General features: G+C 42.8%; 1 protein-coding gene across 1 annotated transcript; it reads right to left on the bottom strand.

Annotated features, from left to right (window-relative positions):
- Positions 1-4,542: 4,542 nt before the first annotated feature.
- On the bottom strand, positions 4,543-5,799 carry LOC133926332 (probable calcium-binding protein CML30). Its single transcript, XM_062372223.1, has one exon. The coding sequence runs from the start codon at positions 5,681-5,683 to the stop codon at positions 4,946-4,948; it is 738 nt and encodes a 245-aa protein (XP_062228207.1). The 5' UTR covers positions 5,684-5,799; the 3' UTR covers positions 4,543-4,945.
- Between the last annotated feature and the right edge of the window lie 8,661 nt (positions 5,800-14,460).

Below are 14,460 nucleotides of genomic sequence, written 5' to 3'. Positions count from 1 at the left end.
CAGTATTCCGAATTACCATTATGTAAAATTAAATATAATGCTTAAGAAGTATGATTATGCTTAAATGCGTGATTAAGAATTTGGGACGTGACAACAAAGGTGCCATCCGTTGGTTGAGCGACACATCAACGTGGATGCCACGTCGGTCAGGGTATTTAATTTATGACCGTTGCGCTGTGGGCCCCGTAAGGTGTCTCCCGTTGGATGGACGACACCTTGTTGTCGCCCTTTTAATGGGCGACGGTAGCCTAAATGTGCAATATTTTAAAATGGGTGTATGCTTTATGTATGTTATGCATGCAGTCGAGTTGATGTTGGGTTTATGATGGTAGAACATATGTTGATGCACTAATTCTCTTGTCATGAATAATATGATGTTTTCTAACTCAAAATGTTATTCGTGATGCTTAGCAAGTGCTTAGGTCTTCGGTAGAAGTCGAGCGGTGAAATGTTTAATCGTTCGCGAGCATAAGCTTTAATTACTTGTACAATAATCATAATGATGTGTTGATGGTGTTGGTTGGACGAGTGGTGAGAATAAGACGAGATGTGGACGGTGTTAGGGGTGTTTCTCCTGTCCGGATGTGGAGTTCCCCTGGGTAGGTCGGGAGAGGAACCCGGACACCGTAGATCACTTGCATCGCTTAAGCATCAATCATTGTTGCAGTTAGCTCTAGCACTTACCGTACTTATCACATGTCGATCTAATGGTAAGACAAGCCGAATACCTCTACAGTCGTGATCATTTGGGCTTGAATATCGACGGTGTGAGTGGGCGAGCTTGTAGAGACACTTGTGGTTGCTCTGGGAGTTAACCAAAGTGGGCCTCGCACCAAGCGATGCACGATTCAAACGGTTGTGGCGTATTGGGAAAGGTTGACATGAGTACCTCTTGTATGGACCTGTGTGGTTGTGCAAGCCGTATGGTGCTCAAGTCTTGTGGGTAAAATTGTATCTCCTGCAGGGTGTAAAAATATTTTGAAATACCACGCTCTCGATCATGAGCATGCTTCTATCTAGTTGCAGCAATCGTAGAGTTACAGATGTGGATTGAGGTGGTTGATGGGTTGAGATGGTGTTTTACAGATATTATTCCTATGATTCCTTTTACATTATGTTCGGTTTATGTTTATGGGTTAGTTTGTTACTTTGGTCAAGTATAGATGCTCACACATGTTTATATCAAATTTTCTTTCGCATATGAATTTACTTAACCATGTGGTCGTATCCTTGCTAGCATCCCAATGTATAATCCTTGGAGTCAGGCTATTTATAAGTGCCCATTATAGTTTAAGTTTTACGAGTACCTTCGTAGTCACTCTGCTATTTCAGGTGCTACCAGCGTGGAGGAGTTGATCTTTAGCTACTTCACGTCTGCCAAGGGTGGCGACGGGCATGAGTAGGCAGCTAGTCGGAGGTTGCGCTTTTGTGATGGAGTCTAAGGGCATATGGCTCCATCCTTCTTTTGTTGTATAGTCTTTAGTCTTTTGCTGCGTAGTTTCTTTTGTTGGTTAGGAGTTGAATCGGTTTTTATCTTCTCGTAGCTCTCTTTTTCTGTAAACTGTAATAACTTGGTGAATGTTGAAGAACTTGTAATATAACTTTAATTATTTACTTTTTCTTAAACTGCATTGTGATGCTATATATTGGAGAGGCATGTGTTCTGATCTTGGGCATAAAACACGTGTCGGAACTTCCGAGATGATATTTTGATTAATCATTGTAGTCATGATTATACAAATGATCGACTTATTGATTAATTAGAATACTATCTAGACGGTTCCTTACACATAGCCCATCACTCATAAACTGATGGTCAAACTGAGCGAGTAAATCAGTGCTTAGAGTTCTATTTGAGAAATATGGTTTTTAGAGAGCCCAACAACGGGTATGTGTAGCTAAATAGTGGTATAATACCACATATCACACCTCTCTCGAATCTACACCCTTCCAAGCTTTGTATGGTTATCCTCCCCACAAATTGGTGAATTTGCTATTCCTTGCAATATCTCTGAAGGGACCAAGATCACTATCACACAAAAGGAAGAGATGCTAAATGAACTCAAGAGAAATCTCCATGAAGCACAAGAAAAGATCAAGAAGTTTGCTGATAAAAAGAGAAGTGAAAGAACATTTGAAACTGGTGATATGGTTTACTTGAAGGTACATCCATATAGGTGGAATGCCCTGGGTTTAAGAGGTTCTTTAAAGCTCATATCCAAATATTATGGACCCTTCAGAATTTTGGAGAAGATAGCGCAGGTGGCTTACAAACTGAAAAAGCATGTGGGAGGAAGGGCCGTTGCATTACTAGGTGTTCGTTTGGTGGGAGAAGATGGCAAGCTAAAAACAGAATCAGTTGCTGTACTGGACAGAAGAGTCGTTCCAAGAAGAGGGGAGCCCATCTCCCATACAGTGGTTTAACCTATCTACAAATGATGCTACTTGAGAGGATGTCCCTTTCATTCGTAAGGTTTTTCGTACCTTTGCATCTTGAGAACAAGCTGCTAGCTAAAGGGGAAGCACTGTCAGGACATGAAGATTTAGTATTCTGTCTAGTGTCAGAGAAATTGAGCTGTGGATGGCGGCAAAGGTGAAAGTCAAAGGCACACCATCTGACAGTTAAGAAGAATGAGTATTGATATCTAGCGGCTAGAGACAATTCTGTTTTTGCTGGTGAGACACAGTTTTTGTATTCACTGTTTACGTATTTGTGTTGCCGTTTGTACATTAGTGTGGTGTGAGTTGTATTGATATACTGAATCAGTTTCGGTTGTCGGTAATTAATGAAGAACTTATTACTACTACCTAGTGTAGTTATCTGGGATCATATGCTTGCTCCTGTTCTTGCATAATTCCCTGTAATTTGTCCGAAATTTCTTTTCCTTGTTCTTCAGTCAGGTTTCTCTGAAATTCAGAGACCTGTCACCATACTCCACTTGCGAGATGGAATCCGAATCTCGTGGAACGGAGATGTGTCCATCCCGGTCCGTGTGTTGTTTTTCCCTGTCGACAGTTAGCTATTTCTTCCTTTTTCTTCTTCTTGAACCTGTAACAATAACCTCATTTGGGAGATAAACTTGCACTCCGTACATCACAAGATCTAAGATCTCTCACGACCAATAAAAAATGCAAGGATTGGAAGAAGTCATATCAGCTTTAACAAACCAAGATATATGTAGCCTAATATTAGTAACTATACAAATGCTTACGTGTTTAGTAAGATATACATGTTCGCACACTAAAGGTCTGAGATCTTTTAATCTATAGTTAGCGTTTAGTTAAAATGCATACGTATACGTGTGCGTGGAGTGGAAGTATAATATATATAAATTATGTACGTTCTCGTTGTACCCTATAAAAATACTATCCAAACGCGTGTCATCGTGAGTTAACAATGCAGTAGCGTGAAAAAACAGCATAACCCCACCGTTCTACCACATCACCAAGCCATTTATCAACCACCCATGGTGTACAATAGTAGTACAATGCATGAGCAAATGACACCAAATGGATCATGAGGTTTTCAGAGCTAATTGATTCTTTTGTCATGTTAAAAAATAGCTTCATTTATTTTAATTTAATGCATAGTTATTGACTTAGGTAGTCCTACATTTTATTGACATGAGTAACATTATAATCAAATAGGTTAATTTTTTTAGTGGTAAATCATCAATTTATTCGAGGTTTTCATCTTCTTGCATGGATGGTTTGTGCTTATTTGTATATTTATTTATTGCTTTGCATGACCCAGATCCAAGAATGGAATTCTTAAATCGTACAAAGATCTGAAAGAAGTAAAACATTTTTCAGTGCCGTTTTCAAATGCCATCCTCATTGACCCGGTGCAGTTTTAACGGGTCTAAGATCAGAACGAGACAAGGTGTAGCTTTTCTGAAAATTGGCATGTCAGTTTCCTTGATCGTAGTTTTACTCTGTCTAAATTTATAAGGATAGACATTCAGGTTACAAGTTGCAGGCAAAAGAGAACTGCCTCACAATATTCAGAGTGACAGCAATGCATCGACACTTCAGTTTGCCATTACAATTTTTTGGGGTTCTTTCGTAAAATTTTGTTATTTTCTTCACTTGTCGACCAAAGATTATTTGAGAAAACAAAGGAAGATTTTACTTTTCATAATTTTACTGATTTTCATTTGAAAGTTACTTGCTTGGAACTTCAGCTCTTCTCTGACCTGGTAAAAGTAGCACATCACAGACAACATCAAATCTCTGTCCGCTGAATTTGTCAACCAAAAAACATCCAAGCAAAAGCCGGAACGTGTATGAACATATGCCTGGAAAGTCCATACGATCTTCAGTCTTTGGGCCTTCAAAAACGGTGTAAAAAAAGCTTACCTTGTCCTCAAAGACAAGAACTTTCTTTCGGATTTACTTCATGGAGAGGCGACGTCACAATACTAGAAAAGAATTCAACCATTCGCGACTAAAAACAGTCAAAATTCGATCACAGAAAAGCATGGCACACAGAATTGTTCAATTGCACTTAGGTAATTCTCAAAATCAAACACAAACACCAAATTAACAAGTCATGTCCATTCATCCATTGTTCTTTTCCGACAAATTAACCTGACAGCGAGCAAGAACTAATATTTACATACATGTCTGGTACTTATCAGTCAAAACAGTAACAAGAACTAAAAAGTAGGAAATAATTAGACTGTAAAAGGGGAGAAAAAAAGGAACGAAAGAAAGGAAGTGGTCAAGATTGAAGAACAGGGGAGAAACACCTGGCAGGAAGCTATTTTTAGCTTTAACTCCCCATAAACAAATACGAGGTCTTGGTGTTAATTGGTTGCTTCTGCAGTTCTGCTACCAACCCAATGCATCTATTCCAATCCAAGAACAAATTAACGTCACTTGCCTTTGCAAATCCGCTCCAAGTTTGCTTTTTGATCCGTGCTTGATCTGTGAGGAGGAGGAACTATGCCTTGACGACGGTCATCATGCGCTTGAACTCCTCGAAGCTGACCATACCGTCGCCGTCGCTGTCGACGAGGCGTATCATGTCGCGGCACTCGGCGACGGCCGGCCGGCCTGCGCCGTGCTGGCGCAGGCCGAGCGAGCCCAGCACGGTCCCGAGCTCCTCGGCGGAGATGAGCCCGTCCTTGTTGCCGTCAAACACGTCGAACGCCTCCCGCAGGTCCCTCTCTTCCTCCTCCTCGGCTTCTTCCTCCTCCACCACCGCTGAGCTGCCGCCATCGCCGGCGGCAAACTTCTCCGCCTCAGCGGGCTGCTGCTGCTTCCTCTTCTTGGGTATGGAGTCGTAGAGCTCGCGGAACTCGTGGATGTCGATGAGCCCGTCGCCGTTGGCGTCAACGCGGACCACCATGGCCGCGGCCTCGTCGGCGGACACGGCGAAGCCGAGCCGCCGCAGCGACTCCTCCAGCTCCCGCGCCGTGATGAACCCGTCGCCGTCGTGGTCGAACGTCGAGAACACGATGCCCAGGTCCGCCTCCGGGCCGGGCCGCGCTTTCCCCTGCGTCTCCTCCCGCTCGTCGCCGTTCTTGGCTCTTGACTCGCCGTTGTCGCCGCACTTGCCATTGCTTTTGCCGTGGCTGCCGCCGTCGTCGCACTTCTTGCTGCTGGACCGCGACGAGGAGGTGAGGGAAAAGAGGGCGCAGAGGCCCCCGAGGAGGAAGAGCAGGAGGAGAGGCGCCATGGGCGGAGGCTTTGCTTGCTGCCTTGCGCGCTTCGGTCTTTTGTGCGCGTGAGAGTGTGTGTGTGAATGGGAGATCTGGAGGAGACGGAGGGGTCCTTAAGGAGAGTAGGAGACGACGGCGGGGGAAGGCGGAGGCAGTTGTCGATCGTGTGTGTGGTTAAGATGCACTGTTTTTTTGGAAGTTTGCACTGATGTCCTTGCGAAATACCAATATTGAAAATATTCCAGCTAAAAATTTCAGAAAACTTTAAGCCCCTTGCACCGTAGTGGAAGCAACAGTAGGGTGAAGGGAGGGTTAGGTTTAAAGTTTCGGATGGTGTGTTATGTAAAAAACCCTAGATTGCAATGGAAAAGGGAGTTGGTGGTGGCCTAGTAGCAGTCAGCATCGGGATCGGGAGAAGTTGTGTACGTCAACTAAGGGTGACGAGTATAGCCTCCTCTAGCAAAAACATCGTGGCATAACAAGTTGAGATGTGTCTGTATCGATACGTGTATCCCTATATGTTATGAGCTATAAGTTGTGGACATTCAAGATAATTCGTTAGCGCTAGCATGAGTGTATATTTGAGCCTCTGGTAGATTTTTTTTTCTACACTAGCCATCTTTGCTTGCTACTCTTCTGGTCCTTCAAAGGAAAAGACCACCACACACACCAGGGTAAAAAGAACACTATACCAAAAAGTTCATGCTTGTTAGGAAACATCGGAAGTTTAATTTCCGAACTCTTATAGGGGAAAACGAACTGTTTGCTGGTAAATTCGTGCGCAAATTCTCGTGATATTCCTTTGAACCAGAAGGGTATCATAAATTCATAATAGTAGCCAATCTGTGATCCAAATCCTCTGACTTCACAAGAGAACTGTAGCATCAAATTTTATCCATCTATCTCAGATCTAACTGCTCGCAAAGATTTGAAATCAGGGTGCCCATTCCACCACTCACACCAGGGGCTTGGGCACTATTCCAGGACTATCATGGACGTGTGTGCAAATGGCGTCTTTATGAAGGAGGAGGAGGAGGATATTAAAGGCTGAGGGGCGTGGTCGTGGTGTGGTGGAAGCGCGTCGGGTGCCACCGCATGACGCGTGAAGCCGGCCCATAAATAAAGTACGCGAGCCGGACGGGCGCACGGGGCCCTGCTGCAGGCGAGTGGGTCATGTGGTGGAGCCGGTTTTTAAAGCGAGCGCCGAGCGGCAACCGACGGTTGGGGGGGAGGCAGGCGCAGCGGCAGCGGCCGGGCACCAACGGCATTGTCTGCCCGCGCCTCGCCTCGCCTCGCCGTGTCCCACCGCACGGCCGCCGTCTGCCCCCGCAGAGGACGACGCGCTGTGCCTGCGCGTCCGAGGACGGACTGCGCCGACGGCGACGGGCGAACTCTTAGGCAGGCAAGCTGAATACGAAATTTCAACTAGCCTTGTGCGCACGTAGTTTATCAGCGTCGTTTATTTATGTTAAAATTTATACTTAAAAGTTAGATAAAAATTATAAGGTAAATAGGAAAAATCAATAGATGAATAAATATCGTATAAAACACGTAAATGATTGAGATAAGTTATACGTCCACTTGCATTTCCAAGACAAACTTACCGATTAGACCGCAATCAGACTGAAGGTAACTCTCTCCCAAAGAAATAGCTTGACACTACCACCGCGATTGGAGGTTCCAGACACCCTTGTCGTCGCGCAGCAGGAGCAACTCGGAGCACAGAAATCCTCAGCGTCTACGAGAGACGGGTGGCTTTCGTTTGAGCGACCAGCGAGAGACGCTCTCTCTTGTTCCATGAGATGTTTCCAACGAGGCACGTTTGCATCTAAAACAAACGCCGGAGAGCAACGACGATGTTATTGTGACCCCGGTGTCGCCATGCGTATGTGGAGACGCATCAGTAGGCCCCAGCCATCACCCAACTGCTCCGACGGGCGTATGAGGTTTTATGCAATGCAGTAACCATCGGTAGGGATAACAATAAAGCTCTGTTCCTCGGTAATCTATCAAAAATTTCTTTATCAGAGGATAAATATAGAAAAATTTAATTCCTATGAACTTATATGAGATGAAGATGGAAAGACGCCCCCTATCCCTGTTCCTCGTTATATCCCGATATCACATATATACATATTTTTTATATATAAAAATACAAACATTATATTATGTAGAAAAATAATAAATTACTCTTATATTTTTTTTTATCTAACATATGATATTTAACCTATCTTATATTAATTACTCTCGTATGTATCAATAAATTACTTATTTATACTATAAACACATTATGAATATATAGAAATAAATAACTATAATCCCTGCAAAATTCTCTAGGGGAATGAGGATGAAAGAAAACTTTCTTCCTAACTAAATAGGGACAGTATGGGAAAGCACTCCTTGGCAGTGATTGGTGCCATTGGCATCCCTACTCCAGAGAGTCCTTAAAAAGAGATACGTGTGTTGAGAAGAACAGTCTTTCTGATCTAGAGGAGTAGCTACTCTTGTTAGAAAATAAGGCACTTTTAAGTTTAATTTAATTTATAAATAATTTATAAGCGTAAACTGATAAACTAATATGTTCATATCATCTTAGTATAATCTAGATATGTGTATAATAATATTACACATCTAGATCTACTATACTCGAAAATAGGGATTATAGAAAATAAAATACGAGTGATATAGTTTTTACATACTAATCCTGCGCTATGAAGATTACTGAGGATGTAGGTTGCGTCGTGTTGATGGCACGATCGATCCTGCTAGCGACGTGTTAGATTTGTTGACGATGGCAACGAGCGGCGTCCAAACGACCATGAAGACAAGTCATAGTGAAGAATTTGAGTAGTCGTGCGGAGCACTTTTCAAAAATCTTATTTACCCTTTCCCGGTGCAAGATCTCAAGAGCGAGGATTTTGAAGATATACTCTCCCGGTTGCCAGTCACACCGATGTCGGGATGGAATAGACTACAGTGACAACGTAACAACGAGAGGAAGAGGCAAAAAATCCTAATTCTTATATAGACTCACGTAATAAAAGTATTTTCAAATTAAAGGCTACTCTTGTTAGTAGTCTATCTTTTCACTTTAATAAGGTGGAATCTTTAGATATATATAGAAAGAAAACTCCTACCTCTATTTCTATTAGTAATATAATACTAACAGAAGATACACTTTATCATAAGTCATCTTCCTGTAACATAAACCTTTAAAAATTATTAAAATTATATGACCCTATAATTCTAACCACTCCTAAGTAGTGACTTGGTTTTAGTTTCCTGACTGACCGATCATCTTTGTCCTGAAATAAACAACACACCAATCAGATGCGACGGGAAGATCTTTGAAACATTCCTCCACAATTTTTCTGTTCATGGTAGTTTTTTTCTTTTTTAAAGCACCAATATAATTTTTAGACGTACGTACACAATGATACCATCATACACACACACTCACGTAGCGTATACTGAAGATACGAAACTTAGAGATTGATAAAATTACCACAAATATCCCGCTATGGATGAGTACATTATCTGTTACTAAAAGAAAACTTTGCCTAGGTGCAAAACTAGAGTTTAATCTTGAAGAGTAAGAGTACAACTACGTTCACTAAAGTACTAAACCAAAGCTTGGTTCTCTTCCGGTCGTGATAGTTGCCTCCGTACCAGGGTAGAGGATAGTGGCTACTTCTCTTTTCCTTTTGTTTTATTTAACAATGACCCCTTTTTGCTACTTTTGTTGCTTGTTATAAGGAAAAGTTGAAGCTATCGCCAATAATATATTTTGTGACACCGTAGTGATTATATTGCAGTTGCCTTATTAGGGAGCACCGATTGAACGACCTGTCCTTGAGAATGGTTGCAACTTGCAAGCATCTGCACTCTAATATAGTAGAATTCATGTAACTATTTAAGATTTTTTTTTGGCCTAACTAATCTTTTTAATTAGCAGGTAAGCTTAACGACCAAGCTCCCTCCATCACTAAAATTTGTTTATAATTGGAACCCTAAATATGCTGGCTTTTCAGATAAGTTTTGGATATGTCAAAATAAATCCTTTCTCTTTTTTTTCGAGTAAAAATAAGCCTTTTAATTTACAAAAGTAATTCTTACCGCGTTAGGGTTCCTTCCACTAAAAATAAAGAATGAAACTGTTCACAAAGAAAGAAAAGATCTCTCAAATCCTAATGAAGAACCACAAGAAACAAAGGGAACTGGACCAAAATTGCCAAAAAAGAAAGAAAACGAGGAGAGAAATTGCCTGCAACAAAGCAGTGCAAGTCCAGGTGTTTGATCAAAATCTAGCTACCAGACAGAGAGGGAGCAGGGTGGATTAGATGCTTGCTTGTACAGGGAATATATGGCTTGGCTGCCTTTGCGTTTGCTTTCAGCAACAGCCGGCCGATCTTCTCTTCGAAGTCACAAATGGAAAGCTACAACCTGTGGACCAGTAAACACTAGGAAGAAAGAAAGGTTCGACGCATTGCGTTCGCCTGCGTCCAAATGGAGTTCTCTACTGTCTTTAGTTTGGTGCCAGTTGATTATTGGCAGAGTCCAGTCCAGGTCCAAGTTAGGGATTGATTCCTCAACAAATTATTGGGCCATCTATTCATTAGACAAAAAAAAAAAACACACATAAAAGAACTACTCCACTATACATTCTGGATTATACTACTTCGTGCAGTTCCAAATGGATGTCGACTTGGACATCGACAAGGTCCACGAGGAACCAGTTTTAGCAGTACTTTTTTTTTATCATAACTTGTCGCTACAAATTTTTAAAAAACATCATTTGTTATGGAAGTATAACGACTAACCTTTTTAAAAGATCAGACAAGATTAAATTGACTTACATTTGGGATGGAGCAACTGTTTATCTGTCGCATGTGTTCATCTTCTAATTCAAACAAAGAAAGCACAAAATTATTTTGTTTAGGAAAAAAAACTCAAAAATCACATTGCACTAAGGAGCCTCTTTCTCCTTTTACTGTAGAGTGACTCACTAAATGGACTTTCTGCTGTTAAGAATTTTGCAAGTAGTGTTTTTTTTAGAGAACTTGTAAGTAGTTTATTCATCCTCAACAGCAGAACATGCACATATGATCTGTGCATGCACGGTCTGATGGCACCCTAGCATTAAGTATTTTCCCACTAAGCTGATAACAAGGTATTATATGTGATTGTACCAGTTCCTGTACATTTTAGCTAGCACTTAGCTGTGTTTGGCCCGGCACGGTTGCAGACTTGCAGTTGCTCATACAACGCCAATGATCAGATTCTAGTTCCGCACGGATGATCAGCGCCAGCCGACGGGGCTCTGGACTGTCAATTCGGAGCGCCAGCGGATGGCCTCTGCCCATCCGCTGTCACCATATACCGGCGATTCGCTCGGAACCTCCTGGGAGTCGCTGATGGCCTCCGCCGATCGACCAAATCACCATATAGTTAGGGGAGGGAACGGAAGGCCTCGCCCGTGGCGTCGTTTGTCACGCTAGCACGGATGCCGTTGTGCTGCACTGCGCGGCGTGGAAGGCTAGGAATTCATGGCCGCCGCCATCTCTCTTTTCTCCTACCTTCTTCTCCTTCGGGTGCGGGAGGCTTCGGGATGGCGGAAAGAGCGCTCTGTTCGCGGGGCATGGAGTGCAGCGGTCCAAGAACCGAGTTGGGCTCCTCAGGGGTGGGTTACTGGAGCATCCATGGCCGCCATGGTGCGGTCGGGGCCGGAGCTCCTTTACCGCAGCCGCCATGGTCGCCACAGTCCGGCACGCGCAATTTTACATAAACTTTTTTCAGAAAACCTCCTAAAACCCAACATTTAATCAGAAAAAAAAAACTCTAAATCAAATCGCGATTCTTATTATTCCCTCCGTCGCCTCCTGTGTTCGTCTTTCTCGCCGTCGCCATCCTGAAGCGACGATGGCGGCGAGGATGGCGTTAGTGTACGGCACCCTGAAGCGCAAGTTCCCCAATCACCCCGTCGTTGCCCTTCTGCCATCCTTTTTGCCGGAGCCGCCTCCATAGCCACCCCACCTCATCATCGGCCCCTACTCAGTCCCCTTCATCCTCCGGCCGCGTCTGTCTCTGGCAAGCTTGATGCCCTCAAGGCACGCACCTCGCATCGTCGATAGGGATGACAATGTGTACCCGTTACGCGTTACCCGATGGATAGTTACTCTATTAAAGACTGAGTATGAGTATCCACAGGTCTATTAGCGAAAAAAAAACTCACCTATCGAGTGAAGCAGGTTCAGGTACGTTCTCAGAGTACCTAAATCCATTTACTTATGGGTCCCCCAACAGACCACCTCTTTCATTCGACCTAATAATTGAGTAATCCAAGTATTCAACCGACTAACCCTAGAATCCACTTGGCTACTCACCCTCGCCTAGCGCCCAAGCCACCATAGGAGTACATGACCCAGCCGTCGTAGGCTGCACTTTGCACTTTCGCAGCTTGTCGCGTCGCTCCCTACCAGGCGACACCAGCGCATGCACACTACGTCACACCGTGTGGGTGGGCAGCCTCAGCGTCTCACGCCCGATCGCCCTCGCCGCCTTGGGCCACCGCTCGTGCCCCAGTCGCCCCGTGCCCCCATCGTCCACCGCTCCCCTCCCGGCTAGTCGCTTCCTAGACGTTGTCATCATCAGATCCCAACCGCTGCCTCTTCCACTCTATCCCCTCCATGGCGACGCTCTCCGGCACCACTGACGATGACAGCCGGTGATGATCCTTCATTCTGTCATTCCTTGTTTCTCATACAATCATACTTGTTAACCCTTGTTGCAGCTAGCCATCTATTAACCCCCGCGTCTGACAAACCCATACATTCCTGAAGGGACACCATTGCCACTGACCGACCATCGCTGGATCCGAAGGACAAGGACATCGGCAAAAAAGACCTATCGGCTGCTCCTTTGACCCTTCGGTTGCCACCTCCTCCAGTTGAAGCTAATGTTGTTGTCGTCACCCCTAATCCAGAGCATTGCATGCCCTAGCTGGTTGCTTCTCTGATTCTTCCACCACCATCGCCACCCATCAAAACCCTGGCTGCTGTAGTCCCTGAGCGTAATCAACGTCTCATCAAGTGTACCACAGGCAAGAACCACCAGCCTCCTAAATCTCTCAAGATACTTAAGAGATCCTTCATGTGAGTCATGTGACTGCTCATATGTACTAACATTAGCTTTTTTTTTGCCTCATGTTGTCATGCATGTAGGAACTTACACTTTGAGCCTGCTTAGGATGTGGGAGTGGGAATGTGGGATCTTGAACTTGTAGATTTCAAGTGTTGTTTAAGTATACAATACAAGAGTAGTCTTTTTTGTGCAAATTTATGTATCTTCTTGGTTGTAATAACTAGTATGTGATAAACTTTAGAACTTGTAAGAGCTGGTATCTTTTAAACTTGATGGACCGGTGGTTATAGTTATTGGTTAGGTTTTGGACTTTTGGTTTCCAAGGCATGACTCATGTAGGCATGCAGTGTGGTTGGCATGACTTGCAGTTATTTGTGTTGTTCTTGTATGATCTTGGCTTTAGTACAGTACGATGTTAAATTTGTCACTGCTGTTAACTGACATGTCTTTGGCCATTGAGTTGTTATTGGTCTTGTGATTATGAAAATTCACATTGAGTTGTAACATGTCCCTGTCCATTGGCTTGTTCAATTTGTCACTGCTGTTAATTGACATGTCCTTGTCCATTGAGTTGTTATTGGTCTTGTGATTGTGATTTGTGAATCTGGTATGCTTGATGACAAATAGGGATGGCAATGTGATTGTGAATCTTGTTATTAGTCATTGACAGATAGGGATGGCAATGCATAGCATGTCCTAAATCCATATATATCTTTGTCTCCATTGTGCTGCCTCCTGAAGAGGGTGTGGGTCACCCATGAGATACCCGATACCGCTCGGGTACGGATATGGGTAAAAAATGTATATGTGGATGGGTATGGGTATTATAGTGGGTATGTTTGTTTGAGACGGGCACGGGTATGAGATAGTATTACTTAGCGAGTCTGAACCCATTGCCATCCCTAATAGATTCACTCTTTCTTTTTCATTGGTTTGCTTTTCTGAGATCACAACAACACTGAATCAAACAACGCCACATGATCTGAGATTCCAGAAAACTCATTGGACAAGTGCAATTGGTAGAAGACTAAAGATCAAGAATGATTCATAATTGGATGATACTTTCTATGTCCCAAAATATAGAGCCTATTAGGATTTAGAAAAGTCTTTAAAAATATACTTTGACCATTAATTTATTTTACAATATAATATCAATTGTTACAAAATAAATATCGTATTAAAAGACTTATAAAATACAGATCTATTGATATAACTTTTGTATATTAAAATATACGTATAATTTGACTAATTATTAGTAAAAAATTATGAAGTTTGACTTTTCTAAATCATAATACGCCCTATATTTTGGGACAGAGGGAGTATTATATTTTGCTATAAATATACAGGCCAACAGGTCTTTCAGTAATTCACAAAAGTATGAAAACACCATAAACAGGTCTTTCAGTAATTCACAAAAGTATGAAAACACCATAAACCATAGCAACTCACGGTTTGCCAGGGTATTGTTTTTGTTCATTTTTTAGAAACAAGTGATGGTTTTTGTTGAGCTTCAAAACAAACAGCGTCTGCAGTCAATTCTTAACTATAACACCCCTGCTGATTTCTCAATTTTTTTTACTTACAATTCGATTCGAACTTCCTTCAGTACATTTTTTTAATTCCTTCAGTATATTTCTAGCTGTTGTTATCACTA

This window comes from Phragmites australis, chromosome 8 (assembly GCF_958298935.1).
Source record: "Phragmites australis chromosome 8, lpPhrAust1.1, whole genome shotgun sequence".
In the NCBI taxonomy this organism is placed as follows: Eukaryota; Viridiplantae; Streptophyta; class Magnoliopsida; order Poales; family Poaceae; genus Phragmites; species Phragmites australis.
The sequence above is the reverse complement of the archived record's forward strand: the minus strand, read 5'-3'. Positions and strand labels throughout refer to the sequence as shown.

Bases quoted from the DNA above. Each gene is read 5' to 3' on its own strand.
- LOC133926332 (XM_062372223.1), bottom strand. From the start codon at position 5,683: ATGGCGCCTCTCCTCCTGCTCTTCCTCCTCGGGGGCCTCTGCGCCCTC.